General features: G+C 46.4%; 1 protein-coding gene across 2 annotated transcripts in view; it reads left to right on the top strand.

Moving 5' to 3' along the window:
* JPH2 (junctophilin 2) overlaps positions 1-19,166 on the top strand; it is a 63,745-nt gene extending 44,579 nt beyond the window's left edge. Inside the window, exons 3-6 of one of the 2 annotated variants that reach the window (XM_075011949.1) lie at positions 2,886-3,004; positions 11,596-12,539; positions 15,606-15,703; positions 18,097-19,166. In XM_075011949.1, coding sequence (XP_074868050.1) covers positions 2,886-3,004; positions 11,596-12,539; positions 15,606-15,686 — 1,144 coding nt within the window. In that variant the 3' untranslated portion in view covers positions 15,687-15,703; positions 18,097-19,166. Of the gene's footprint in view, positions 1-2,885; positions 3,005-11,595; positions 12,540-15,605; positions 15,704-18,091 lie in introns of both variants that reach the window. The other variant, XM_075011948.1, reaches the window with a different exon arrangement.
* The last annotated feature ends 7,327 nt before the right edge of the window (positions 19,167-26,493 follow it).

The raw sequence follows: 26,493 nt of genomic DNA, 5'->3' as shown, positions 1-26,493 counted from the left end.
ATACCTATTTCTCACATAAAGGGAGATGATACGAGATATAGGAATTCTGATGTGTAAAGGCTTATACTGTGACCACTTACGTTTTGAGTCAGAATGCCCTAATAGTTCACATGTATTCACAGCATTGCTGAGCATGAAGATTTGGGATCATGCTAGGCAATTAATTCATTTCCATAACCTTTGTGAGCAAGACTCATGGAAGTTTTAAAAAGGTAACTTTGGGGGGAAATTTCAGCAGTCTTTTTCATTGCATCTGCAAGGCTTGCGTGCACCAATACCGTCCCTCCTCACACATACATAGGTGGGTATTTGGTGTAAAAGAGTTCATCCTGGTGCCCTGGCTAAAAGTAAACTCAGGTGACAACATTCTGTTTTGTTAAAATCCCCTTTGCAGTCTCAATGGAATAGAACATCTTTCCTCCGTTCCAGTTCTAAAATGTTGGTCTATCGTTCTGTGCCATCAAACAGCATCTGCACTGCAAAGGGTTCTGCATATCAGTGTGGCAGTAAAGGAGCACTGGGTGTGATTTAACTAGACCACAGTTTATAACCAGGCTGAATTAATGTTTGTTGTTAATAGTGTTTGTGTTTGCACGTACAGCTCGGTAAGTGTACGTCTGACTGTCCATAAGCATAAAAGTATGTGTGGCTCTGCAAGTGCATACATTCGTGTCCACATATATGGACTGGCATGATTCAGGAAGCTGCTGAAAATCTCCTCTTGATGACAGTGTTAGGAAAACAAGAGTTCTTAGCCTTGGATAGACCAGGGTCGCCTGTGTATGCACGGAATTGGTCTCTTCTGATGTGAAGGTTTAGTTACACTGTAAATCAGCTTTGTACTAAACAGCCATTTTTGTTTCAAAGCTAGCTTAACTTCTCTTGGGATACTCCTAGAGCTCTAAATGCTAGGTGTTTAGACATATCCCAGACAGTCTGATAACTTAGTTAGCTCTGTGAAGCAAACAAGACATGTTTCCGTACAGGACTCAAGACATCAAGTTATGCAAGAAGAGGTATCAGTGATTTTCATATTACAAGGGCAGCTGTGGAGGTTGCTCTGGATAGGGTATCAGCCTGGAAGATTGCATTCTTGTTCCTTTAATGGCTCTTTGAGAGGCTTTCAGGGCAGAATTTCTCAAACTTTGCCCACTGCTGCAACGGGGATCTTTGGTCTCCATAGGCTGCTCCTATGCAGGAAAGATGAACCTGGCTGTATATGAGGGGTAGCCAAGACTGTATCTTCAAAACCAACAAGAAGTCCTGTGGCACCTTATAGACTAAGAGATATTTTGGAGCATAAGCGTGTCTTTGACCACAAAAGGTTGTGCTCCAAAATATCTATTAGTCTGCAAGGCGCCACAGGACTTCTTGTTTCTGCCTGTATACCGCACTCAAGACTTTTGAGTCTGCAGTTGGCCTTTGGGCCATAAAGATATTGTCACGTATGTTGTATAAGTGACCACATTAAGAGATGCTTGGAGATACACATCTCCTAGAACTGGAAGGGACCTGGGGAGGTCATCTAGTCCAGTCCCCTGCCCTCTGGGCAGGACCAGGCACCATCCCTGACATCTATTTGCCCCAGTCCCTAAATGGCCTCCTCAAGGATGGAGCTCACAACCCCAGGTTTAGCAGGCCAATGCTCAAACCACTGAGCTATCACATATGAGGGCTTAGTTACTGTCCCAAGAACTTACCATTTTAAATACAAACTGACCAAAGGTGGAGGAAGGGAGAGTGACACACAACTGTTCTGTCGTGTCTCCTGGCTATGGAAGTGGAATCCCATCATATAGAATGCAAGGGTGCCACATCTCATGTCCCACTACTGCTGGTGTGATTGGCTGGGATACTCATGCTTCAACTCCCCCAGTCTGAACGCATGGAAGCCGTGCAACATAACTGTAGGGCAGCGGGTCCTTGACTCCAGAACTTGCTTCTGGTGAGAAGTCAGAGCCTAGCAACAATGTTCGAGGAGCAAACTGCAAGATGTGTAAGTTGGGCCATATATTCAGAATTCAGCCGTGCAATTGCATGTCTAATTTGTACACGTTGCAAGCTCTACCGCTGTCCTTTGTTAGCCTAATTACTGGCTAATTAGGCACATTTGCAAGTACAGTTACACCTCTTCTTATGCAAAGTTAGGTGCATAAATGTGCACACATACAAATGTGCACCTAACTGAAATGAGATCTACACTACTGGAGAAAGTCAACCTAAAATTTTCAACTCCAGCTACGAGAATAATGTAGCTGGAGTTAAAGTACCTTAGGTCGAATTTCTGAGGCATCCCCACTGTGGAAGGCTGATGGGGGAAGCTCCCACAGCAACTTCCCTTACTTCTTGTGAGCCAGTGGAACACCAGGTGGATGGGGCACCATCAGCAGTTGATTTAGCAGGTCCTTACTAGACCTGTTTAATCGACCCCCAGGAGATCAATGTCCGAAGCATCAATCTCTGAGTAAGTGAAGACAAACTCTTATTTGCCAATCTGTCCCTTTTTGCTTGGTTTTCCATAGGCTTTGGATTTGCATTTCCATTAGGTGGCTCCTGTTTGCTGGCTTGCAGGGTTTGTTTAAAGCACAGTGCTAGTTTGCCACCTGTCAGTGGTCATAACTCTGTCTGTTTTTAACTACGTAACGATGCCTAGGTCTGTGGCAGTAGGGGTGGCAGTAAACATACTAGTAACATTACTGATTGGCAGGGGGCTAAGCTAAACTTTTCACTGCTCCTTCAGCCCACTTGGCAAAGGGATTATTGGAAAATGAGATGCCAGATTTTTAATTCCTTAGTGTTCTCTGTATAGCCAGTTCCCTGCGCTAGGGCAATGCTGATGCTAGCTTTGGAAAGTACTTGACGCCGTGATGGTGTTCTCTTCGCAGGACCTCCCATGCAAAAGCCAAGGCCGATGGAGCTGAGCAAGCCGCTCAGGCAGCTAACAATGAATCCAGTGTAGCCAGGACTATGGCCAGGGAACTCTCTCCAGACTTCTATCAGCCAGGTAAGATGGGGAAGGTGGGAGGAGCCGCTTCTGCTTAATTCTCAGCTGCTGTACTCTTGTCAGCAGGGCGAGGGAGCAGCCAAGAAGAGCAGAGAAGTCTGTGCAGTTTTCCAGTGGGTCAAATGCAGTCAGCTGGCCAGTTTGCTCAGTGCTACTCATCCACGACAATTTCCCAAAAGCTTTTTTGCTCCCCAGGGCTAGATATGACTTGGAGGAAAATAAGCAAGTAAATAAATAAATTGGAGCTCACGCCCTCCCCTCCCGTTTCCCTCCTTCTATGGGGCTGGTTGTAGATTTGCCTGGGCCGTAATCCTGTTCCCATAATCCCCTGTATGTACCTCAGGGTTGTAGCGGTTTGTGTGCAGACCTGCGCTTTGGAAGAGCTTTACCTTAATTTTTGTTGGTCCAGCTTTGCCAGAGGAACACGCCCTTTTCTGTTGCTCTATATCCTGTGCAGGGGGATTATTAGAGTTTTAGCTAATTAATACTTACAAAACACTGCGAGGAAGTTACTAGTGCAAAAATATTATCATTAGTTACGATTTAATTTGTTCCCACTGAGACAAATTATCCTGTCATGGAAAGTACTTGGGAGGCTATTTCTTGAGATTGAGCATTAGGGAGTTAATAGATGGTTTAGTACTAGAACCTGCATCATAAGAGCCCAAAACTTTCCCCAGCTACAGCCAATGGAAATATATTCTTCTTGAGTTTTGTAAACCTGACTTTATTGAGCATCAGAGCAGATCTAAAACAACAAGTCCTGTGGCACCTTATAGACTAACAGATATTTGGGAGCATTGGCTTTCGTGGGTAAAGACCCACTTCAGTCTATAAGGTGTCACAGACGTCTTGTTGTTTTTGGAGACACAGACTAACTCAACTACCCCCCTGATACTAGAGCAGATCTAGTGGCCGTGCAGACCACAAGCAGTCTAAACTCTGACATCTTTGTCCTGACTTGCTTTGTTAGTTCCTGGTAGTCGTTGCGCCTCTCAATGCCTGAATTTACAAAGAAGCTCGATGATTTGCCAGAGGTAATACAGGAAATCAGGAGGAGAAGTGGGGATAGAGTTCAGATTCCCTATCCCTTTGGTTAACAGACCATGGTGCCTACTTCTCTTTTGATTTGAATACCCTAAGGATTACTATGATCTCTGACATTGACATATGAAAACAGGACATATGGTAGGAAAGAAAAACTCCTCCTGTCCAACACTGAGAGAAATTCTGCCAGTTGAAGGAGAAAGTCCCCATAAATATTATCCAAATTCCCTGCAGACTTCTGTAGTCCCCAGTTATAATAGCGGAGAGACGTATCTCTGTGGGAGGACTACCTGGGTACCCAAAGCATGGTCAGCTCTGTTGTAGCTGGCTCTCAGCTGGGAAGCACCATCACACCTTGGCATGTGTGTGAGCCAAGATGTGACGCTTCAGTTAACAATAGCTCATCTGATCCCAGTAGGAGACCATCAGCTGTCACTCATGGTTCCACAATTCACCCAGCGCACACCAGCGTATTTATAGCATGCATGTAAGAGGAAATTGGAATTCCCAGTGTGGGTTTTTTTAAGTATATATTTAGATTTTTTGCATCTGTGATAATTCCATGACATAATTCCATGCCTTTTGCAAAATGTACCCCCTGGGCTGAAGCACCATGTCATTCCTTCTTCAAACCTCAAATCATCTAAATGCCTTTTGAATTTAGAGTCACGTTCAATTTTTACCTCTTCTAATATTTTATTAACATGCCTGTTTTCTTTCTTTTACTCTCTTTTTAATGCAAATTATGTTTTATTGAGAAAGTGGAGTACAGAAAAGCAAAATGACACAACAGTACCAGGAAAACCATGCATCGCTAAACAAAACTGTAATATCCTGAATTTCCATTTACACTAAAATCCTGTCATACCGTGCTGCCTGTTTCAAAAGGTGTAAACACAGCACGTACTTGAGAATCTGCCCAATAGCGATCAGATTCCAACCAAATGTTGTAGAAATGGAATTCCTTCATGTCAATCTTTCTTTTGTCAGAATGTTCTTCTCTTTTACTGAGCTTTATTTTCAATGTGTGGTTTCTAAATCAATCAATCTCCAATTTCCCTGAAGATTTGAGTTTCTGGAGAGCAAATAAGGAGGAGAAAATAAATGTGATTTGTTCTCTTTTGCATGGTTTTCATCCCACGGTAGTAACTCCCATGGCTTTTCATCACATGACTCATCAGTCATTTCTAGTCACAGAACTATCTCCTCAGGGTTTGGTCCACAACTGGCTGCACACATCTGGCACCAAAATGTTTCATAGCAGATGTGTCCCTTCTACTGCGGTGTGGATGCAAAGTAGAGCTGGAGAACATTTTCTCAATGCAACTTTCTGGCAATACCTAAAGTTTTGCAAATTCATGTCAGTTTTGACTGTTTGGTTCAGATAGGAAAAAATTGAAACATTTTAGGTCCACCTTTTCAAAATGAAATGGTTTGATTTGGGGGTGGGGGTGTCAAAAAGACTTTTTATTGCAAAATTTCTGTGTATTTTATCTTTTAAAAAATGCTGAAAGGTACACATCGCACTCAGATTTGAAACAAAACCTCATTTTGGGTCAATCAGTATATTCCTTTCAGGCCAAAAGGTGTTTTTTTTAATTCTTTTCTTCACTGACAATTCCAAAAATTTCATTTTTTGCTTAGACTTGAAACAATTTTTGTCCTTGGTTTTGGTTTTGGTTTTTTTTGGATTGGCCAGTGAACTGAAAAGTCTGTTATTGTCACAGCTCTTGTGAGAAGAGATCTGTACTTACACAGCCAAGTTCCCTAGGGGAGGTCTTCACTGCCGAGTTAGCTCAGGGGGTTAGCATGCAAGTCTCAGCACCCCCAGTTCACCTAGTCCAGGGGTCATCAATCAAAATAGCAAGAATTGCCATTTTTTTCAACTTCAGTAAAATCTCAATAATTCAAGAGCTGTGATGCACGTGAATACAAGAATGTCCATAATAAATAACATCAAACCATACATGTTGTAACCCCTATTTTAAGAACAGCGCACACACAATGATTTGTAATGTGAGCCATGTTTACTACAGGATGTTCACAAACTTTTTACATATTCTATTTCCTCACACTTTACATGTGTGTGTTTGTATCGCTGTCTTTCTGACTTTCCTCCCAAACCTCATCTCTCTCTGGAGGACGCTAGATGTCATCTGCTTCCGCCTGTCAAATAGAGTAAACATATAGAGCCAACAATTACGTTGTTTCAAACAAATACACTGTTAATGTGAATTCATATCAATGAAAAGGGGCATTTAATTATTTTTAGCATCTTAAGCATACTCAGAAAAAGCTTTCAACTTATTGATATTTTCAAAAATACACACTACTAATGTGAGTTCATATCAAAGAAATGTTCACCGTTTATTGAAAATAATCAGCAGGGATTTTTTCAGTTTTATTTTTACTTTGCAATTATAGCATCAGGAGCCACAAAGAAGTCCATAAGGAGCCACATGTGGCTCTGAAGCCAATGGTTGCAGACCCCTGCCCTAGTCTGTCTGCAAACATCCCCACAGCAAAGCTGTACAGTATTACTGTGCCCTCGCTGGTTCTGCCCTTGACCATGCAACCCCGTGGACGGATCCAGTGTTCCCTCTATTTTTTTCCATCCGTGGGCAGGACCAATTTTGTTATGTGCACCAAGGCATGCACAGATGTTCCCCACCAGTAGAAACACATGCTGCCCACTGGGAGCACTCTGATAATCAGCTGGGTAGCTCCTGAATCCCTTCAAAGTGACTGCTGAAGCCCTCAACTTACAGGGAACAATGGCTATATCTTGTGGTTCTTTGTGTTGAGATGCCCAAAGAGTCAGTCGCAGGTCAATATTCAATTGCGTGAGAACTTGTCTGTCCTCTGGGGGGTGGAACTGTGGGAAGGCGTTGGGGGACTGCCATTACTTGAGTGATTTTGCCTGCATCCTCACTGTAAAGTGGGCCGTTTCCAGCTTCAGTGAAGCCTTCAGGTTCTAACCCACACCCTCAGCTGGGCCAACCAGCCCAGACATAAAGCACCTCCATAGCCAGGTTAAAGGTTTTCCTATGTGGATGGTAGGGGCCGTTGGAGCTAAATCCAGACGGTGGCCTCAGTGAATGTGCAGAGAAGACCTATCCCAAGAGAGCTGCCCCTCTTCCGTGGTGCTGCTGAAGTAGCTACAAGTAAAAAGTGCTCATATTTGCACCTGCAGTTCACTTAGGTGCCCAAATAGTGGCTGTATTGGCAGTGCAAATCACACCAGTAAGTGTCCTTTAGTATGTGTCCTGCACAGTGTCCCAGGCAGTGTCACCAGTGTAATAAAAGGGGGTAAAAATCCAGCCTCACCGAAATGTCGCATGCTCAGAGGCTGGCGACAAGGCCCTGGCTGAATACAAGCTGGAGAGGGCGAGATATTGGGTGTGACGGGATGTTTGTAAGATTGATTTTTCTCGGGTGAATTATTCAGAGGGAGAAGACGGCACCAGCTGAGAGGTGAGGAACCCAAGGCGGGTGGACAGGCTGCTGGGCGCTATTTTGAGGAGACTGAACAACTGGTGAAATGGCCTCCAAATAATCTAGTTGCAGCCAGAAATAAATGGCCCTGAATGGGTTGCTTTATGATTGACAGGAGTGTGCAGGCGGGGTAGGGTGGCTAAAATAAATCTTAAGCTTCTCCCCTACCCCCCATCTGTGGTAGGAGTCACCCTGAGCAGGTCAGAGTTAGCAGCTTACTGGCTGTAGAGGGAGTAAATCATCAAAGTCCAACTTCCAGGCCAGGTTTGAAGCTTCAGTTAATACTTGGGGGAGGCGAGAAAAGCAGCCTGAATGGCTAGAAAGTCCACGGCTACGAGACTCAAAGGCCCTGTTTCCTTTGGAGCACATTCTCTGCTACACACCTCTGCACGCCCCAGACGCTCTCGCGTTCAGCAGAACCACACAGGAGGCTGTTTTCCAAGGCAGGAGCCAAACACGTAGTTCAGAGCAAACACTGTTTCATGTGTGTGGCCACCGTCTTTTCCCAGATTGCACTTTAAGGTTTGCGCCAATTATTGGTTAATATTTGTTTTACCATAGCAACTAGCGTTTCCTGTTGCGACCTAGGAGCCCATTGTCCTTGGTGCTGGATAACCACTGGACAAATTCATTATTCGGAATGATTTGCCAAGTAATTCCTGCCTGTGCTCACACCACGATCTTTCACATGTTGCACTTCTGGTGTGATTTTGCTTCACTGACAACTCCAAATTTGTCATTTTTAGTTAGATTTATAAAAATGTTTGTCTTGATTTTTTGGGACTGCCAGTGAACTGACCCCTCGTGTATTTCTCTTTCCTGATCAGCTTTCAGTCTGAACAGTCATGACTACACATTCGAAGTTTACTTTCCATGAATAATGTGGAAAAGTCGCTTAAAATTCACTGTCTCTGCCGGCACACTTGTTTGTTGAAATACTGGCTGAAATTGACCACAAAAGAGGCGTCAACCTGGAGCGAACTGAGTAACTCAGAAGAACAGCCACTGACTTGTCACTGAGGCCCCCACCTCTAATTTAAATCCTGTTTGTTTGCTCTAATGTAGGCAGGATTTTTGGCAAGCATACTAGACTCCACCTTTTCTACCACCTCTCCGAAGGCTTCTTAGGTGAAGTGGTGTAACAGGGGTTGTGATCATGTGGAGTGAAGGAAAGTCGATATGTTCTCCTGCATAAGGCACTAGGGCTTTGCCACTAAACTTCCCCCTTTCTGTGTCACTGTTTCCTCTCCCACCCTTTGTCTTGTCTTGTCTTGTTAGACTGCAAGTGCTTCGATATGTACAACACCTAGCACCATACAGTCCTGGTCTCAGACCTGGCCTCCAGGCACCGCCTACAATATCATAACAATAACCACTCTCCCATAGATCAGGAGCCAAAGCATCACCCCTGCAATCTCACCACAGGCCAATAGCTCTATCCCATTCTCCTCGGAGTCCCACATTGCACCTCTCCTGCGGTATTTGAGCACGCTTTAAGCAATCTGACAATTTTCCCCTGGGGAGAAGCACGGAAAGGGCACGTAGGGGTTTGCTGTTTGTTTTAAAGAGGCCAGATGGTACGACTGTACTTCATCATGGAAGCAGGTGTGTTGGGCAGGGACTTGCCATGCAGGCAGATCTAACAAGAAGCAAAAATTTACTGGTAGGCAAACAAAAGATGCGTTGATACCAGCAAGTCAGATGAGGTCAGAGTGAAACCCAAATCCTGGAGTCACCTTGTGGAATTGCAGTGGGGTCTTTCTTGGCTCTGTGGTTGGGAACTGGATCTTCACTCCAGCTGTTTTCAAAGGCAAGAGCCAAAGGCATCTGCACACTGCACAGGTCTGTGGCTCTGCTTACAGCTCAGCACCATCCATGCTTTGTTGTGACTGCAGGAACTTCTGCCTGACTGACTTGTTTGGCTTTTGCCATACAGGGGCAGGGAAGTCCAAGGGAGGAAGGATGTTTCACTTGCGCCTGTATCTCCTTGGTTTGGTTTTCTCTTAGCTGCCTGTTCAAAGGGCAAGGTCCAAGGCACTGTTCCCTGTATGCTGAGTGCTTGGGTGACTGCCCAAGAGAGATTCGGGTGCTGCCCAGCTGCTTAGCAGAGCACCTACAGCCACCCACAGCTGGCAGCCTGTGTTCTGTTAGTGGTACACATTCGCATATACCTTGGTGCACATCATAAAATTTATTCTGCCTATGGGTGGAAAAAATCAGAGGGATGCCTTGTCAGAGACAGAGCAAAGTGACTGTTGCCAGTGTGTGGTGAAGCCCTTCTGAAAACAGGCTCTGATTTTAGGAGTTTGGAAACTCCAAGCTGGCTCTTTTCACAGGGGGTGTTACAAAGTCGTTTTCTTCAGGCAAAGGGAAATCCACACGCAGAACAAATTTCTTGGGCAAGGAACTAAGACAAGACAATGAGAGTGAGAAACATTCCCCTTTGTTGCAGAAGTAGGGGGAGGGAAGGGGTCTGGAGCAAAATAGGAAGGTGAGCTTAAGGCTATGTATCTACACTACACCAGGAGCCTGGAATGGGATTCTCTGGTATGTGTACATGTCCTCAGACTAGCTTTCACCCTGCTATTGACCTATGGCACGTACAAGCTAGCCTGAAACGAGTGGGTACATAGTTGGTACAGTCAGGACTCAAAGGTCCTTTTCCAGCCATTCACGGGGCTGTGTGTGTGACCTGGGGGCCTTGTCTTGTGCTCTGTGCCTTAGCATCTCCATCTGTGTAATGGAAAGAATAGCAGCTACTTCCCCATGTTTTCACTGAGCTGTGATTGTGAAACCTGATGGTTTACAAAGAGCATTTTTGTTCCCTGCGTGGAAGGAGCTACAAAAGGATATGGGAGAATTTTCATTTCCCTCTTCCTGCTCCCTAGACTAGCAGGGATTGTTCTTCACTTTGCAGCTGTAGTTGCAGAGAGGGTGAGACTTTGCTATTGGGTTTTTCAGCGTATCCTTTAACCTGGACTGCGGTGTCACCTTCAGCAAAACTCCCATCCGCTTAAGGCATTCAGTAGGAGAAATGAAGCCGGACTGTGTGGTTGTTGGGAAATGCAAACAGGAGGCTTGTTTTGGAGGAACTTGAATGAAACACAGTAATACTCTCCCAGTGGGAAGAACGTGCTTTGCTTTCTGCAAATTCTCTGGTTTGTGACGGGAACCCTGCAGAGACCATGTACCAGTCTCAGATAGGAATAAGCTGAACCACCCACTGCTGCCAGTATCAGAGTGGCCTCGCAGAATGCAGGGTGGACCCATGAAATTAGGGCTGGCCTTAAAAAATACAGTGTCGGTGGCACACACCCTTCCTGCTGGGTCACGTCCAAGCTATTGACCTAGATGGTCTCCCATAGAACTAGACAGTCCCCAGAACTGGGCTTTAGTATATTTTAGGTAAAGACTTAGTTACTTGAACTGGTGCTTTATATAGAGGACATGACAGAAACAGCAGAGACCTGGCACAGGCAAGTTCATGCAGGGAGGCCTCTAGGGACCAGCCAGTAGAGGCACAACGAGTTACCTTACCTTGGGCTGAAGAAGAGCTCTGTGCAGCTCAGAAGCTTGTCTATTCCGCTAGCAGATATTACCTCAGCCACTTTGGTCACTCTGAGTGACAAAAGTCACAACGTGGATGCTACAGATGGTAAACAGGTCCCACTTCTAACTGAAGGTCTCAATCCTGGCCAGTTCAAGGATCTTTCCTATCTATAATGTCAATGATTCTGAAAACACCCTGTTCCTGATCTTCAGATATTTCAGGTATTTACTTTGGCAATGCAAAGTTGGGTCTGTGGTGCATATTAGTAACTAGGATCTAACTCCTGTTTGTACCTACAAACTGGGTCATTTGGTGGACAGTAATTGCACCTGTAGTGACATGCAGACACAAAAACATAGGCTCAGTTTTTTCCAGGCACAGGATAACAAGTTTCTAAGGGGCGCTCACACCTGTTAGCTCCTGAGAACATGGGGACAGGTGGAAGGTGACCAGCTATGCACAGAGGATGCTGAACATCTCTTCCTTTCTTCTCCTCCAGGCCCTGAGTACCAGAAGAGGAAGCTGCTCCAGGAGATCATTGAGAATGCTGAGAATATGGGGAACCTGGAAGAGGTAGTGCCACCCACCAAAGCACCACCACCGCCTACCCCTCCAGAAAGCCCTCAGCTCCATGAGAAAGACTCTGCCCTCCATGAGAAAGACTCTGCCCACCACAAGGAAAATCCAGCCCGAACGCCATCTCCGAGTCCCGCTGGAACACCTCCAGAGGCAAAGAGGGCAAAGCAGAGCTCACAGAGGGATGGCTTTCTCAGCCCTGGCAGCTGGAACGGAGATCGCAGCCAAGATGGGAGCCGCACAGGAAGCAGGCCCAGCACGCCGTCCAGTGCGCAGTTGGCATCCGGGGAGAAGGCCGCAGCCAGTAGCAGACCTGCCTCACAGAGCTCCAGTCGGCTCAGTGGTACCAGAACGTCAGCAGACCACATGGAGATCAAGCCCCTTCAGAGGATTGTGCAAGAACCGGATGTTGAACTATACAAAGGCTATCACAGCTACGCAGTGAGGACTTCCCCAATCACTCCCCCCTTGGACGTTGAGGAAGAACCATTCCCTGTCCCCAAATCACCTTCCAAGTCAGTCTCCCCAGAGCCAAGGACTGATGTGAAGGCTGTTGAACACGAAGTAGAACTGCAGAGGAGGGGAGGCACACCTGTCATGCAGCAGGAAACAGAACCTGAAGAGAAGCCAGTGCCCAAAGCCGAATCTAAACCAGAGCAGCCCAAGCTAGAGCCAAAACATAAACCAGAGCTGAAGCAACACTGTGCAGCTGAGGACAAGGCTGCTGTGAAAACAGAAGCTGCAAACGAGGCCAAGCCTGAGCAAAAGACTGAGACAAAGGCTGTGGCTAAACCTGAACCTATGATGGTAGCTAAGAAGGAGTCTTTCCCTGAAGCAGCAGCACTGGAAGTGGATGAGTCTGAAGAGGTGATATTGCAGGGTAGCCTGATTAGAATGGGAATTTGTTGCATGTGGGGCCAGATTTTCAAAGCTGCCTTTGAAACTGTGTGTTTGCTTTTGCCACTCCCCAGTTCACATGGGCCAGTGTGGGCACAAAGTCTGCACAGGCACTTGGGAAGGCTGGATTGAGAGTTCAGGTGCCGGTGAAACATCTTTTAGTGTCTGGGTTAATTGAAGATCATTTACATTTAATATACATTTAGGTGAGACTAGATGCTCCGAGGTTTCTTCTGTCCTTAAAATGTAGGACACTATGAAAGGTCTCTGGTGTAGTTTTATCCATGTTTGATGGAGGCTTTCCTGCCAACGACAGGATGGTGTAGGAGATCAGAAATTGGCCTTTCACCTCCAGCTCACTGGTTTGTATCTGGAACAACTGGGCAATGACTAGTAATATGTGAACCTCAAAAGGGTCTGAAGAGTAGATGTTTATAGTTGCAGAGACTTCTTTAGATATTTATGGCCTAGCAATTAGGCTGGTTTCCTCATAAGAAGGGTTTTTCCCTCTGTCTGCTGGGGTTAGCTAGAGATGGAATATGACAAAGGCAGTGGTCCTCATTGTATTTAGATACAGTTTTGCTTCTGATCTCAGGTGAAATTTTTGTTTCAAATATTGATTTTTTTGACCATCATATGAAATTTGGGTTTGACTTTCTGCCTTAGGGCTTGGGTGAATGTTGGGGTGGGTTCCTATTTTATTCTCACTGGCTTACCCCTCCCTAGTGGTAATCAGAAGCCTCAGTTACCACGAAATGGGAATGTAGCAACTAACCTAGCAGTCGAAAGTCAGCACAGTGGCCTGCTGGACAGATGCCCATGTCACAAACCCATCTTAGGTACCTTTATGGCCCTCATTGTCGTAATCCCTGAGCATCTCACAGTCTGACTGTATTGAACCTCACAACGTCTCTGCTATAGAGTAGGGAGTTGAATGCAAGTTTCCTATGGCCCAGGCTTCCACCCTGACCACTGGACTATCATTTCTCTCTTAAACTGGCACAGGCCCCTACCCTAATATGAAGATGAAAATATCCCTTGAATATCCCTGGTTGTGGTTGGATACCAGGTGTAAGTTTGAGCATTAGAGAGGACGGGGCTGGTCAGCAGATCAGGGTCCCAGGGCCTGGAGGCAGCTGAATCTGGGGTTTTGGTTTGTACTCATGGTTTGATAAACGCTTTACTGCTTGAAGGCAGAATTCTGTTTAGAAGTTATTCTGGTCCAGTCTGAGGCGCCCCGGTGACAAGTATGCCAGGACGATTGATCATTACAGCCTCGGATTACTGTATAAAACTCTCCCCCGCCAGAAGGAATCCAGTTACCATCCAGCCCGACAGTAATATGCATTCAGTCTGATGAATTTTGTCAGCAGCTCATTTCTCCTGCTCCAGTTACGGGTAGAGGCCTTCCCTTTCCCGGTCGTGGTAACACCAGCTGCTGCTGCAGTCTCGCTCTGCCTTTCACACGCATGACACAACAGGGACCAAAAGTGATCCAGCACCAATGTTTCTTCTCATCTTTTCCATCCATGTGCAGAATAATTTTATGTGCACTAAGGCGTGTGCAAATAGGCACCACCAGTAGAAACAATAAACCGAGCAGTAGCTCCCAGGACCATCCTGAGGGAGAGGGCAGAGCCTGGAGCAGCCACTCCCCAGTCTTCCAGGTGTGGGGGCTAGGCACCTCCCCTAGCATCACATGCCTCTCCCCTCCCCTGCTCTGTCCTCACCCTGATCCCTGGCCCCCTTGCTGGCCAGCCTGGCCAAGGACTACCTATATTATGGGGCAGGTAGCAGACAGCCGCAGCAGCTGCTGCAGGTGAGTTGTCTCCCCCGGCCCCCTGGCACTCACCACATGGTGCTTTGCTGTGGCCTCCTGGCCTGCCTAGCCCTGTTTCTCCCCAGGCGACTGGGCGTGGAGGCCAGCAATGTGAAGCAGCAGCAGAGCAGGGCAGGTAAAGGGCAGTGGGGGAGGCCAGGAAGAGGTGACAGCTGCCTCTGGTGGCCCCCAGTGCCCACACTATGCTCCAGGTAATCCCCCCTCCTGTCCACAGGATGGTAGGGGCAGCTGCCGTGTGGCCCCCAAAAGTGCAGGGCCTGGGGCAGCCTTTCCACCTCATCCTATGGCTGGGACAGCTCCCGTGGGTGCTATGTTAATCAGCTGGGCAGCATTTCAACTTCTGAGCAGCCACACAAGCTTACAGGGAATGCTGTCCACAACCTCTGGGTTTTGTGAGGCAATGTAATTATTTATTTACAAGCATCCAAGTCTCTACTGGATCCCAAAGCTGCTTGTACAAGATTTTTTTCCCCAAAAAATAACTTTCTCTGTCATTCCTGCCTCTGCATGAAAAAGAAATTGTCATACAGAAAATTGTCTAATGTTATATTAAAAATGTTCCTTCATCTCTTAATATTCCTGGAACAGTTTTCACGCCTCAGATGTGGGTGTATAAAACAATCCAGCGCTCCCTGTCTCTCTCCTCTTATGAGGAAATTAAAATTGTTTTCTCCCAGCCCCATGTCCATGTTAGAACATCAGATAATACAATAAAACAACAACAGAAAATCAGTATCACAAGAAAATGGCTTTTCTTTTCTTCACAGGCTGTTTTCTCTTCCAGTCCCAAATCACGACACTTGAACAAAAATAAAATTACTTTTTCTTCTTAAAAACAGCAACATTGCAAACATGGACAATTTGTGGCAGAAGTAGTGGAATTTTGAAAAACAGCTTGAAATGAATTATCCGGGTAATTGGCACAAGACAAAAGAGGCTGTTGTAGTCTTTTCAGTCTGGGCAGATAGGGAAGAAGATTTAATCAAAGGAATATGAAGAGGAGAAGCTGCTGGATTTTCAGGACTTTTCAAAACCAGCCCAATTATTTAGGTGTTTACACGTAGGCACCAATTTTTGAAAGAAATTGGTTAAAAATGACTTTTGAATTAGACAGTAGCTCAGGGAACTGTATCTGTGTCCTCGTTTGAATCATGGTGGATAATAGTCTGCTTTGTTTGTTTGTTTTTTTCCCTTAGGGACCTAACACAATCATGATTTGCATGGTCATCTTATTGAATATTGGTCTGGCCATCTTGTTTGTACATTTTCTGACATGAGGCAGCCCTCAGAGAAGGTAAGATGGGTAAATACTTGGAAATGAAACAGTGAAATGCATTCATTGGGAGAAAATTCCCTATTCCAGTTTTGAAAATTTCTGAAAGAAAGATTCCACATTTGTCCTTTTATAAATGGACAGCTTTGCTTGCCGGGCCAATAATTCACAGCAAATAGTTTATTCACTGTCACCTCTTTTTGTATTTGCAATTAGTGTGCAAATGGATAAGCGTTCTCCAACGTATCCTGTTGTTTTTCTCGTGGGGAGGAGGATTTTGTTTTTCAACATTCAATTCCAAACTGTTTTGAGCGAGTGTAAGTCACATGATATACTTTTACCATCCCTGCCCCTCTAGTTAGAGGAGCATGACCTACAGAGTAAGATTTTCAGCTGTGGTGATGTTAGCCTGGTTCAGATTAGGTTCTATGATTTAGAGATGGTCTGGACAAGGAGGGCAGGTCTTCACTACAGGGGAAGTTTGAATTAAGGTACGCAATTCCAGCCACAATAATTAGGTAGCTAGAGTTGACGTGCCTAAATTCGAGCTCGCGCACCTTCTCCACTAAGGGAGGTCGATGGGAGCAACTGCGGCAGGGTCGATCTTCCCTGTAATGAAGACATACCGAGTGGGGATCAAGGTTTAATTTAGGCTTGGTGACGTTAAAAATCTTGTGCACAATCCCTGTGAGGCAGCAGCCTCAAGCAATAAATTTATCCTAAATTCCCATGAGCGTTCTACCATCTGGGGCAGAAAACATGCAAAAAACCCATTGTATCTGCAGCCTAACCTTAGCCCTGACCAGGCCTCAAACCTGAACCTAATGCTCACAGGCGGTGAGGCAACAGCCTCCGCAGGCCCCTGGGCAAGGTGGCGGGGGGGGGCGCTCCAAACTCCAGGAAGGCGCGGAACTGAGGGCAGAAGGGGTGGCGCCAGGGTCAGGTAACCCCTCATCACCGGGAGCACAACCACACTACTGTCCCCACCCCCCACAGCCCTTATCACTGCCTGGTGTGTGCACACCCGGGGCAACTGCCCCCTTTGCCCTCCCTCCCCTCAGCAGGTCTGCTCATAGGCCTTTCTTCAGCTCATACCAGTTCAAAGCTAGAGCCAAGCTCCCTTCCTGTTGGGGGCAAGCAGGAGATAAAACAGCTAAACACTCCATTTAGCTTAGTTTATTAATCGTTATTCCAGTGGTATGAATGAAACCTGGGGGGGAAATGCATGAATAGCCTTTACTGCCTTTCCCAGTAGGATGAATAGCAGCTCTTAGAGGCCCGATATGGTAAAAGACTTTTCTTGAGCCCTTGGGTGACTGGAAAGAGATGTCTTTTAAACATGGCCAATTAAAGCTTGTTCCAGATCTGCCCACAAACAACCTGCAGAGCGTGAAGCATGTGCTTCCTCCTCAAGGACCCAGAGCCCAGCATCCTCCCTTATTAAGGATCCAGGCAGAAAGGGAGATGCCAGCCTAGCGCTTGGGTTCTCAAGCAACATACCCGGGAATATTTACATGGGGGGTGACCATCCGTCCCATTTTTGGTGGGACAGCCCTGTCTTTCGGACTCCAGAAAGATGTCCCAGTTTATTTCCACAAAGGGGCTAATTGCCCCGTGTTTGGCCCCCTGCTGGCGTGCAGGTGCAGCTCTCATGTGCTCTCTGGCCACACCAGAGGGAGTCAGCAGGGATTCCTGCCCTGTCCTGGCTGGGGCCACCTCCAGCCAGCCGCCCCACCTTGTGCTGTGGACCTGCCCTGCCAGCCCACCGTACAAGGTGCTGGAGGAAGGGGCTACAGGGCTGAGCCCCGCCCCCGGGGTCTAACCCCACCAGCCCGGTGGGCCCAGCCCCTCTCAGGCCCAGGGCTCTCGGGTGGGTGGTGCTGCTCCAGGCCAGCCAGCGGAGCTTTGAGCTGCCCCCCCCCGCCAACACCCTGTGGGGCCTGGGCTACGGGAGCAGCAGTGCCTGGCCTGGCCGGGATTCTCCTGGCCTGGGGTGGGTTTGGTGCAGGTGAACTGGTAGTGACCTGGCAGGGTGGGGAGGCTGCAGTTGGGGGCTGGCTGTGACCTGGGGGGCAGGGAGGCTGTGGTCTTACAGGGCTGGTAGTGAGCTGGGGGATGGGGAGGCTGCAGTTGTGGGGGTTGGTAGTGAGTGGGACCCCATGTCTGCCCTGGGGTCCCTCGGCTTCTCCCAGCCCCTGGGGAGCACCTGCTTGCAGCCCCTCCCTGCTGCACTCCAGCCACCCTACACAGCTGCCCCCTGCCCGCCCCTCCATCTGCGGCTCAGGCTGGTCGACCAGCTGAACCCCCTCCCCCACCATGCCTTCCCGTCCCATATTTGGGAAAAGGAGCTATGATCACCCTGTTTATACATATTGCTTCTCACTGATTCTTCCATTGATCTTTGCTCAGAACAGGTGTTGCCGCTGATATAGACCATGGACCTTGGCAGGGATGCAACTCTTGGACATGTGGAAACATCAAAGAGGAGAACTTTAGAACCTAAAGTTGCACAACAAACATGAGCCTTAAAAGAAAGCTTTGTGATTACCTGCTTAGCCTCACTACTCCCACTCGCTGGGTGACTGCAGGCAAACAAGAAGAACTCTGGATTTTTGCACCCCTTTTTCATTCTTTCCTTTGTAGGAACCAGCCATTGCCTTAAAGTGTCCTCACCAAAGCCCCTGATTGTACCTGGGAAGAGGAGGGATTTTCTGTAGTTGTAGAAGTGTGTACACTTAAGTGCCCTGTGTTCTTTTACTCCCTTGACGGGCTCAGTGTCTGAGATTTTCCCAGAAAAAGTTAGCAAATGCAAGAAGACAATGCAATGCACAGTTAGCCGGGAACTCTGCCCATAGGCATGCCAGAGCTGGAGGTGTTTAACCACTCCATCAAACCCGGGGACTGTATTATCAATCCACTTGCGCTGCTTCCCCTGTGGCTGCAGAAATGGAGTTAAATGATTTACTAACACCACATAGTCTTGAGGGAACCCAAGCTTGTAAGTCAGTGAATCTAATGTCACCCGATGTGAAAAAAACAAAATAATTTCCTCCCGTGTCTTCCAGAATAATTTTCTGCCGAGGGGCAACTGCAATTGACCAGAGCATAAAGCAAGCTGCCCCAGACCTGATAGCTGGATCAGAAATGCTGCTGCTGCAAAACCAGTAGGCAGTCTGCATCGCATTGGACAAACTTGACAGATAGGCTAATCAGAGGTTGGTTGAGTGGGCAAATACTAACAGATGGAGACTAGGTCTGCTTAAGGACTACACGGCACCTATTCACTGCATCCTGTTGCTGAGAGTTGTCCACCTCACCAGTAGTTAGATAAGATCCTTTTGCAGCAAATTACTCCACACCTGAGAAGCAATATTTGGCCTTAATTCCTTTGAAAAAACTGTTAAAATATTGCACTCAGAATCAGCTGTAAGTTGCTATTAAACCAGGCCACTGTCTTCCAAAATACAGAGACACCGTCATTGCATATCTCTGATGTCTTTTGTCTTTCATCCCTGGGCTGCAGACATGGCCTTCTGACCCTGGTGCTCCAACAAAAGGGAATAGATTTTTCAGACAAACATATGTGGCACCATTAACATGAAAGAATTTTTTTTTTTAATGAGAAAACAAAACAAGGGATCCAGAGAGTCTCCAGTGTATGTGGGCCTCAGATTAAAAAGGATACGACAACAGCATATAGCCCTTAACCAGCAATAAAATAAAGAGGCAGTAATTCTAGGCATCGTTGTGATGTTCTAGATCTACGGGCCTTAGCAAAAGGCAATAATCTTTAAAAAGAACTACAGACTGACAGTCTGACTGTACTTTTGCAATGAGTTGTTTCCTCCATGACATGTTCTGGCCCTTAGCAATACAACAAGCATGTAAGGATGGCACAGATGAAGTAGCAGTTTAGTGTGAGACTAAGGCTTCTGCCACACTACCATTCTCCCGTCAGAGGTGCCATGGGAATGAGGCAAATTGAAGTGGGCTAATGAGGCACTGACATGCATATTCAGTGCCTCATTAGCATAATGATGGCCATGCGAACAAACTTCGAATTGCAGATTGACAGTGAATTGGGGGCAGGTTTGAAGTGAGTACCCCACTTCAACATTCCCTTACTCTGATCTGGTTCTGTGGGAGTGAGGGAATGTCAAAGTGGGGCGCTCATTTCAAAGCTGCCCCCATCTTCACTGTCAATCTGCAATTCAGTGTCTGTTCTTGTGGCCGCCATTATGCTAACGAGGCACAGAATATGCACGTTAGCACCTCAGCAGGCCGCTTCCAATTGCCTCATTACCATGGCACCTCACACGGGAGGATCGCAGTGTAGCAGCAGCCTAAGTGCTTGGACAGTTATTCTCTTTAAAATCAATATGTATTTTGTATCAATTTCTAAGGTAATTGAAAAATGTGTATTGATCATGCACCCATGTACCCTGAAGCCCCACAGCACGGTTCCAACTGGGAGAAAATGAAAGAGAGAAGAAGAGAGGCAGAAAACCGCAGGTTAAAGGGGGAAAAGAACAGAGAGGTTCAAATATTGGTCTTCAAGGATTTTGGATGCAATGTGGCAAAAGTACAAGGGTTGATCCATTTTAGAAACACAAGAGGAAGGGGGATGAAATCCTCTGTGCAGTTTAGGTATAATGGATGAGTTGTTGAAGATAAAATTAACATAAACAGAAGTAATGATAATTCTTCCCTCCCCCCACCCCAAATCATTTTTATTTTGTGACTTTATTTAGCTCAGGAATGTTGCCACAGTAGCAATTATATGATATTAACTGTGGGTGGGTGGGAGGGGGTTAATTTGGTCTCTATCTGGAAACCATGTGGCTTTTCTAGCTCTGAGAAAACAGGGAAGTATCTCTTAGGTACTTTTACAGAGCACAGGGTACTAGCAATTCATCTCTACCCCCCTTCTTTTTCTAAATATAAATGTATTGTGAACACCAGGCTGAGTTGCTTTGAAATTTTATGACCCATTTGCTGGCACTTAGTTGCCAGCTGTACAGTTTTAATATGCCTGCTGCTTTTTTTAACCACATATATGATTGAAATATCTAACATCTTTATTTATAAGCACAAAAGCAGATTTTTTTAAAAAACGCTAAAGCAATTTTTCTCCCAGTTCTATATGCATGTGATGTGCACTTAGTAGTGTGCTTTGTTCCCATTATTGCTCTGAGAAAAGTAGGTAGATTTGCTTTTATAAACAAAATCCCTAAGAGGCGCATGTATAGGCTACGTCTACACTACAGAGATCTTTCGAAAGAAGTCCTTCCGGAAGATCTCTTCCGAAAGAAGTTCTTTCAAAAGAGAGCATCCACACACAAAAAAGTGGATCAAAAGAGTGATCTGCTCTTTTGAAAGAGAGCAACCACCCAGCCCTGACTCTTTCTAAAGAACGGGCCGAGGACCGAAAAATCAGGCCCCATGAGGACTGCTCTTTCATAAAAAAAAAGGGCCTGTGGAGCATCTACACACATTTTCTTTCGAAAGAAGCTTTAGAAAGAGGGCACTCTTTCTGAAACGGAAAGGAAGGGCAATTTCAAAAGGAGAGCCACATTCTGTCAATTTACTTTCGAAATAATGTTATTTGTGTGTAGATGCTCCGCAGGGTCTTTCGAAAGTGCGCCCTTCTTTCAAAAACTCCTTTGAAAGAACTTATAAGTGTAGAGGCAGCCGTAGAGTCTCTTAGGGGTTTTGTTTCTTAGATGCAGAGTAACAAATTTACCTCAAACTGCATGCCTTCAAAAATGACTAGGATAGTTTGATAAACTTTCCAAGTCTTACAAAGATAGAGGTATGTTTCATTCTTCACAGGAATGCCTTCTTCACACGTTTTGCAAGATGTGTGCTATGATTGGTGTCATACTGGCCAGCATTTTAAGTCAGTTCTGCTGGATTACGTGCAATAATAAACAGTTATCTGCTCACTTTATCTATTGTGTATCTGGAAAGTCAAAGACCAGGGAGGGTGTGTGAAGGACATGGTAATATGGCATCCTTACTTTTTAGAGGAATATTTAGGATTGTGTGGCCCAGAATTTGACTTCTAACACCGGACTTTGTTCCCCTCCATTTCTGCATGAAATTCGTGGCTCTTTCAAGGAATGATTTTTTTCAAAATACATGCCCGCTCTGACTTTTTAAGACTTTGACACTATCAGCCGTGCTCCCATTTAGAACCCCACAAGAACAAAGCAGGACATGCTTAGAGAGCCCTCCACAGCTGCAAAATTGATGTCTGCAACCACATCTGCCAAAATGACGTGCACGTACCCGCAGATGTAAAGTGGATATGTGAAAATGTGCAGGGTTCTAGAGACAAAATTTCTGTCAGCATCCACATCAGTATCCGTGAGCCATGGGTATCAGCATCTAATCCGTATTCTCAAAAATGAGCCGTGGGTATCAGCATCCATATCTGCAGAGGTGGATAGCCATGGGTATAAAGCAGCTATCCACAGATTTCCAGGGCTCTATGCATGCTGTCTACTGGTCTTCAGGAACCCTACACCACTGCAACAAATCAGCACACACAATTAGCATGATGCGGGGGAGACCCTACAATAACAAAGCAGGGCATGCTGCCTACTGCTGACCAGTGAGGCCACAGTAAGAAATCAGAGTCCAACATTTTATTTCAGCGCTCAGGCAGGAGATTCTTCGATAAATAACCAGTGAGTGTGTGCGCAGATATTTGCTCATAAGCAACCTACAGTCATCAGTTTATGAGCACCTACAGGTGCAGTAGAGGGGAATTCATTCCAATTACGGAAGAGATTTTAATTTAAGGAAGAAGTTTTTAAAAAGTGGGCAACCTAAGTACAGCCCAGAATGACAATGTCAGCAGAGGGCTGGGATGGGTAGTATGGAACTGGGAGTAATACACAGCAGTGTTCCCTGTAAGATGAGGGCTTAGGTGGCTGCCCAGGAGAGAGTCAGGTGCTGCCAAGCTGATTAGCAGAGCACCCACAGCCTGGTGGTGGTGCACATCCTATCTGCCTTAGTGCACATAACAAAACTTATTCTACCCACGGAGGGAAAAAATTAGAGGGATCCCTGCTATAGAGGCAGCCTGCTCTGCACATTAGAAGCATTAGACACGAGCTCCAGAAATCTTGCTGCTTTCTCAGCTGGAAGGATTGGTTCAGCCTAAAACAGGCAGTTGGTGCAAGGAGTGTGGGAGGGACGTTCGGGAGAAATAAAGGAAACTCTTTCCCCCATCAAGACATATCTAAAAGTCATGAGATGATATGCCTGTAAGTGCAAAGAAAGATTCCAAACTGAATACCCTGCAGAGATTCCAGCCCAGAAATACCAGCTCCAGTATAGAATGAAGGGTCTCTAAAATAACTCTCAGGCAGAAGGTGATCATGCCAACCTAAGGCAGCAGTTGTCTTCCTATGCCTGCATATCTGGGGCTTTAGACCCCTCTGCTGGTAAAGTGACGCCATTACAGACTGAAGTGCAAAGGACACACGGACAATGGATGTAGAGACCCAGTGCGGGGACAGCAGGGTGGGAATAGGGCTGTGGGTGTGGTTGTGCTAGACATACTTATCATAGAAAGGGAGAGGTCATAGGAAAAGGGACCTGAGCCTGGTAATAGTGAACAAGCCGACCCATAGCACTTTAAATGCTAACACGATGCCAGTGAGGGAATGAGCAGGGGATTAAAACCCTTTGGCCAGATTTTGAGCAGCACTCAGCAGAGAGCAGCTCCCGGCTTCTCAGGTAGGGGGTGGTGAACTGCACACTTTTGAAAACTTGGCCATTGGTTTCTGTGTCTAGCCAAGATGATGGATGGTCGTGTGACCTCTTCACAAGCAGCAGCCCTGTGGGGTGGCTGTCAGCTGGTACGTTCACGGGCTCTGGTGTTTCCTCTCTCTCAGATGATTTCACTGACTTGCCTGATGTCTTTTCTGGGTGCCTTACAATTCCTGTCCGTACATGTGCACCAGAGGAGAACATAAGAACATAAGAATGGCCATACTGGGTCAGACCAAAGGTCCATCCAGCCCAGTATCCCATCTGCCGACAGTGGCCAATGCCAGGTGCCCCAGAGAAGGAGAACAGAAGACAATGATCAAGTGATTTATCTCCTGCCATCCATCTCCTGCCCTTGTACTGAAGGCTAGGGCACCATACTTTACCCCTGGCTAATAGCCATTTATGGACCTAACCTGCAAAAATTTATCGAGCTCTTTTTTAAACCCTAATAGAGTCCTGGCCTTCACAGCCTCCTCTGGCAAGGAGTTCCACAGGTTGACTGTGCGCTGTGTGAAGAAAAATTTCCTTTTATTAGTTTTGAACCTACTACCCATCAATTTCATTTGGTGTCCCCTAGTTCTTGTATTATGGGAAAAGGTAAATAATTTTTCTATATTCACTTTCTCCACACCATTCATGATTTTATATACCTCTATCATATCTCCCCTCAATCGCCTCTTTTCCAGACTGAAAAGTCCCAGTCTCTCTAGCCTCTCCCCATATGGGACCCGTTCCAAACCCCTAATCATCTTAGTCGCCCTTTTCTGAACCTTTTCTAATGCTAATATATCTTTTTTGAGGTGAGGAGACCACATCTGCACGCAGTACTCAAGATGTGGGCGTACCATAGTTTTATATAAGGGAAGTATGATATCTTTTGTCTTATTATCTATCCCTTTTTTAATAATTCCTAACATCCTATTTGCTTTACTAACTGCCGCTGCACACTGCGTGGATGTCTTCAGAGAACTATCCACTATAACTCCAAGATCCCTTTCCTGACCTGTCGTAGCTAAATTTGACCCCATCATATTGTACATGTAATTTGGGTTATTTTTTCCAATGTGCATTACCTTACACTTACCCACATTAAATTTCATTTGCCATTTTGCTGCCCAATCACTCAGTTTGCTGAGATCTTTTTGTAGTTCTTCACAATCCCTTTTGGTTTTGACTGTCCTGAACAACTTGGTGTCATCTGCAAACTTTGCCACCTCACTGCTTACCTCATTTTCTAGATCATTGATGAACAAGTTGAACAGGATCGGTCCCAGGACTGACCCCTGGGGAACACCACTAACCAATTCCCGATCCATGAAAGGATCTTTCCTCCTATCCCATGACCGCCTAATTTACATAAAAGCCTTTGGTGTGGGACCGTGTCAAAGGCTTTCTGGAAATCTAGGTATATTATGTCCACTGGGTGCCAAGTCATCTGCTCTCTAGAGCCTGGCCACCTGTTGCTAGTCTTACACATCCGAGCTCAGAGACACAGCTGTGCGCACATGCGTATTGACGTGGGTGACATAAAGTGGTCACCCTTGAAAAGTCAGCCTTCCCTCACAACGCGAGCTGCGATACAGCTCTGTGGTTTCTTACATTCAGCGTGAGAAAGCCAGGCTAGGATAGAACAGAGCCAGCACACATAATCAAAACACGTCGGCACTGTGGTGTGGCCACACAATACAATTCAACTTGACAGGAGCGAGCATGGAACAGTGACTGGTTGCTGCAATCCTATTCTATACCTTGAGATGCACAATGGACACACACACACACACACACACACACACATACAGAGTCTATGCACAGAATTACAGAAGGGTAAGGCTGAGCCTGGAAGGAATCTGCAGAGGTCCCCTAGTCCTCCCCACAAGCTGGGGCAGAATAAAGAAAACCTAGATCCCTCCCTGACAGGCCAGTGGCAGGGATTCCACAGACTCCTTAGGGAACTTATTCCAGCACAGAACTGTGCTTGGAGTCTCTCCTACCCTCTAACACACACACACACACACACACACACGGAGGGCAAAGGGGGCAGTTGCTGTGGGGCCCAGTGATTCAAAAGGGCCCACGTCTCCCAGTGACTGAAGTCCCAGCCCTTTAAATTGCCACTGCTTTCTGGCAATGCTCAGGGCTGGCTGGGAGGAAGGGGGCGTGGTGTGCTCCAATGGGCACTGAAGGCTGGCTGCCCTAGCCCCACCCCTTCCAGTCAAGGCCCCACCCCTTCTGGGAGCACAAAGTTGGGCCACTTCATCTTGCCCAGGGGCCCAACAAAACTATCCGCGCCAATGCTGCCCCCAGCCCCGCCCCTTCCAGTCATGGCCCCACCCCTTCAGGGAGCACAGCATGCCTCCCCTCCCACCTCAACCTTGCCCAGGCACCAAGCGACACTGTTGCCTCCCTTGCACAGAGGCATCTCTCATGCTTATTTGAAGGGCAAGAGTTCCAGAGGAGCTGAAGCTCCTCCTCCCCTGGGGCAGGTGTAATTGGGGACCATGTTTCTGTGCCTACCACAGACCTGACGGACCAAATCTGGGCACTTAACTCCTTTCACAACATCATTTCCAGTCAGATTAATGTGCTTTATTACATGGGAAAGTTGCCATGTTGCTGTGTGGATATTCCCCCGGGACTATGAATTTCGCCCATTGTCCTGATGCCCAAGGCTTGCCTATCATCATCATCATCAACAACAACCATGGGCTCGGCACCCATTGGTGTCTGACACCTCTCTCACTATTTCCTTCGCTCTTTCCCTGTCCAGTGCAGAGTGGCTTATTTTCTGTAGACTAGCTCTGCACCAATCTACACTATCATCTACCCATTTTCTGTGGGGTCTGCCTCTTCTAGTCGAACTGTCCATTATGCCAGATACCAGGATCTTGACTTTTCATTCGTCGTTCATTCTGCAGATATTCACGAATAGCTGTAATTTCCTTTGTATAACCTTCTGCAGCAGGTTCTCTTTCGGCTGTGTCTTCCTATATAATTCCTCATTGGTGACCTTCGGCATCCATCCTATT

Source organism: Carettochelys insculpta, chromosome 17 (genome assembly GCF_033958435.1).
Source record: "Carettochelys insculpta isolate YL-2023 chromosome 17, ASM3395843v1, whole genome shotgun sequence".
Taxonomy (NCBI): domain Eukaryota; kingdom Metazoa; phylum Chordata; order Testudines; family Carettochelyidae; genus Carettochelys; species Carettochelys insculpta.
This window is presented reverse-complemented; position numbering and strand designations above follow the sequence as displayed.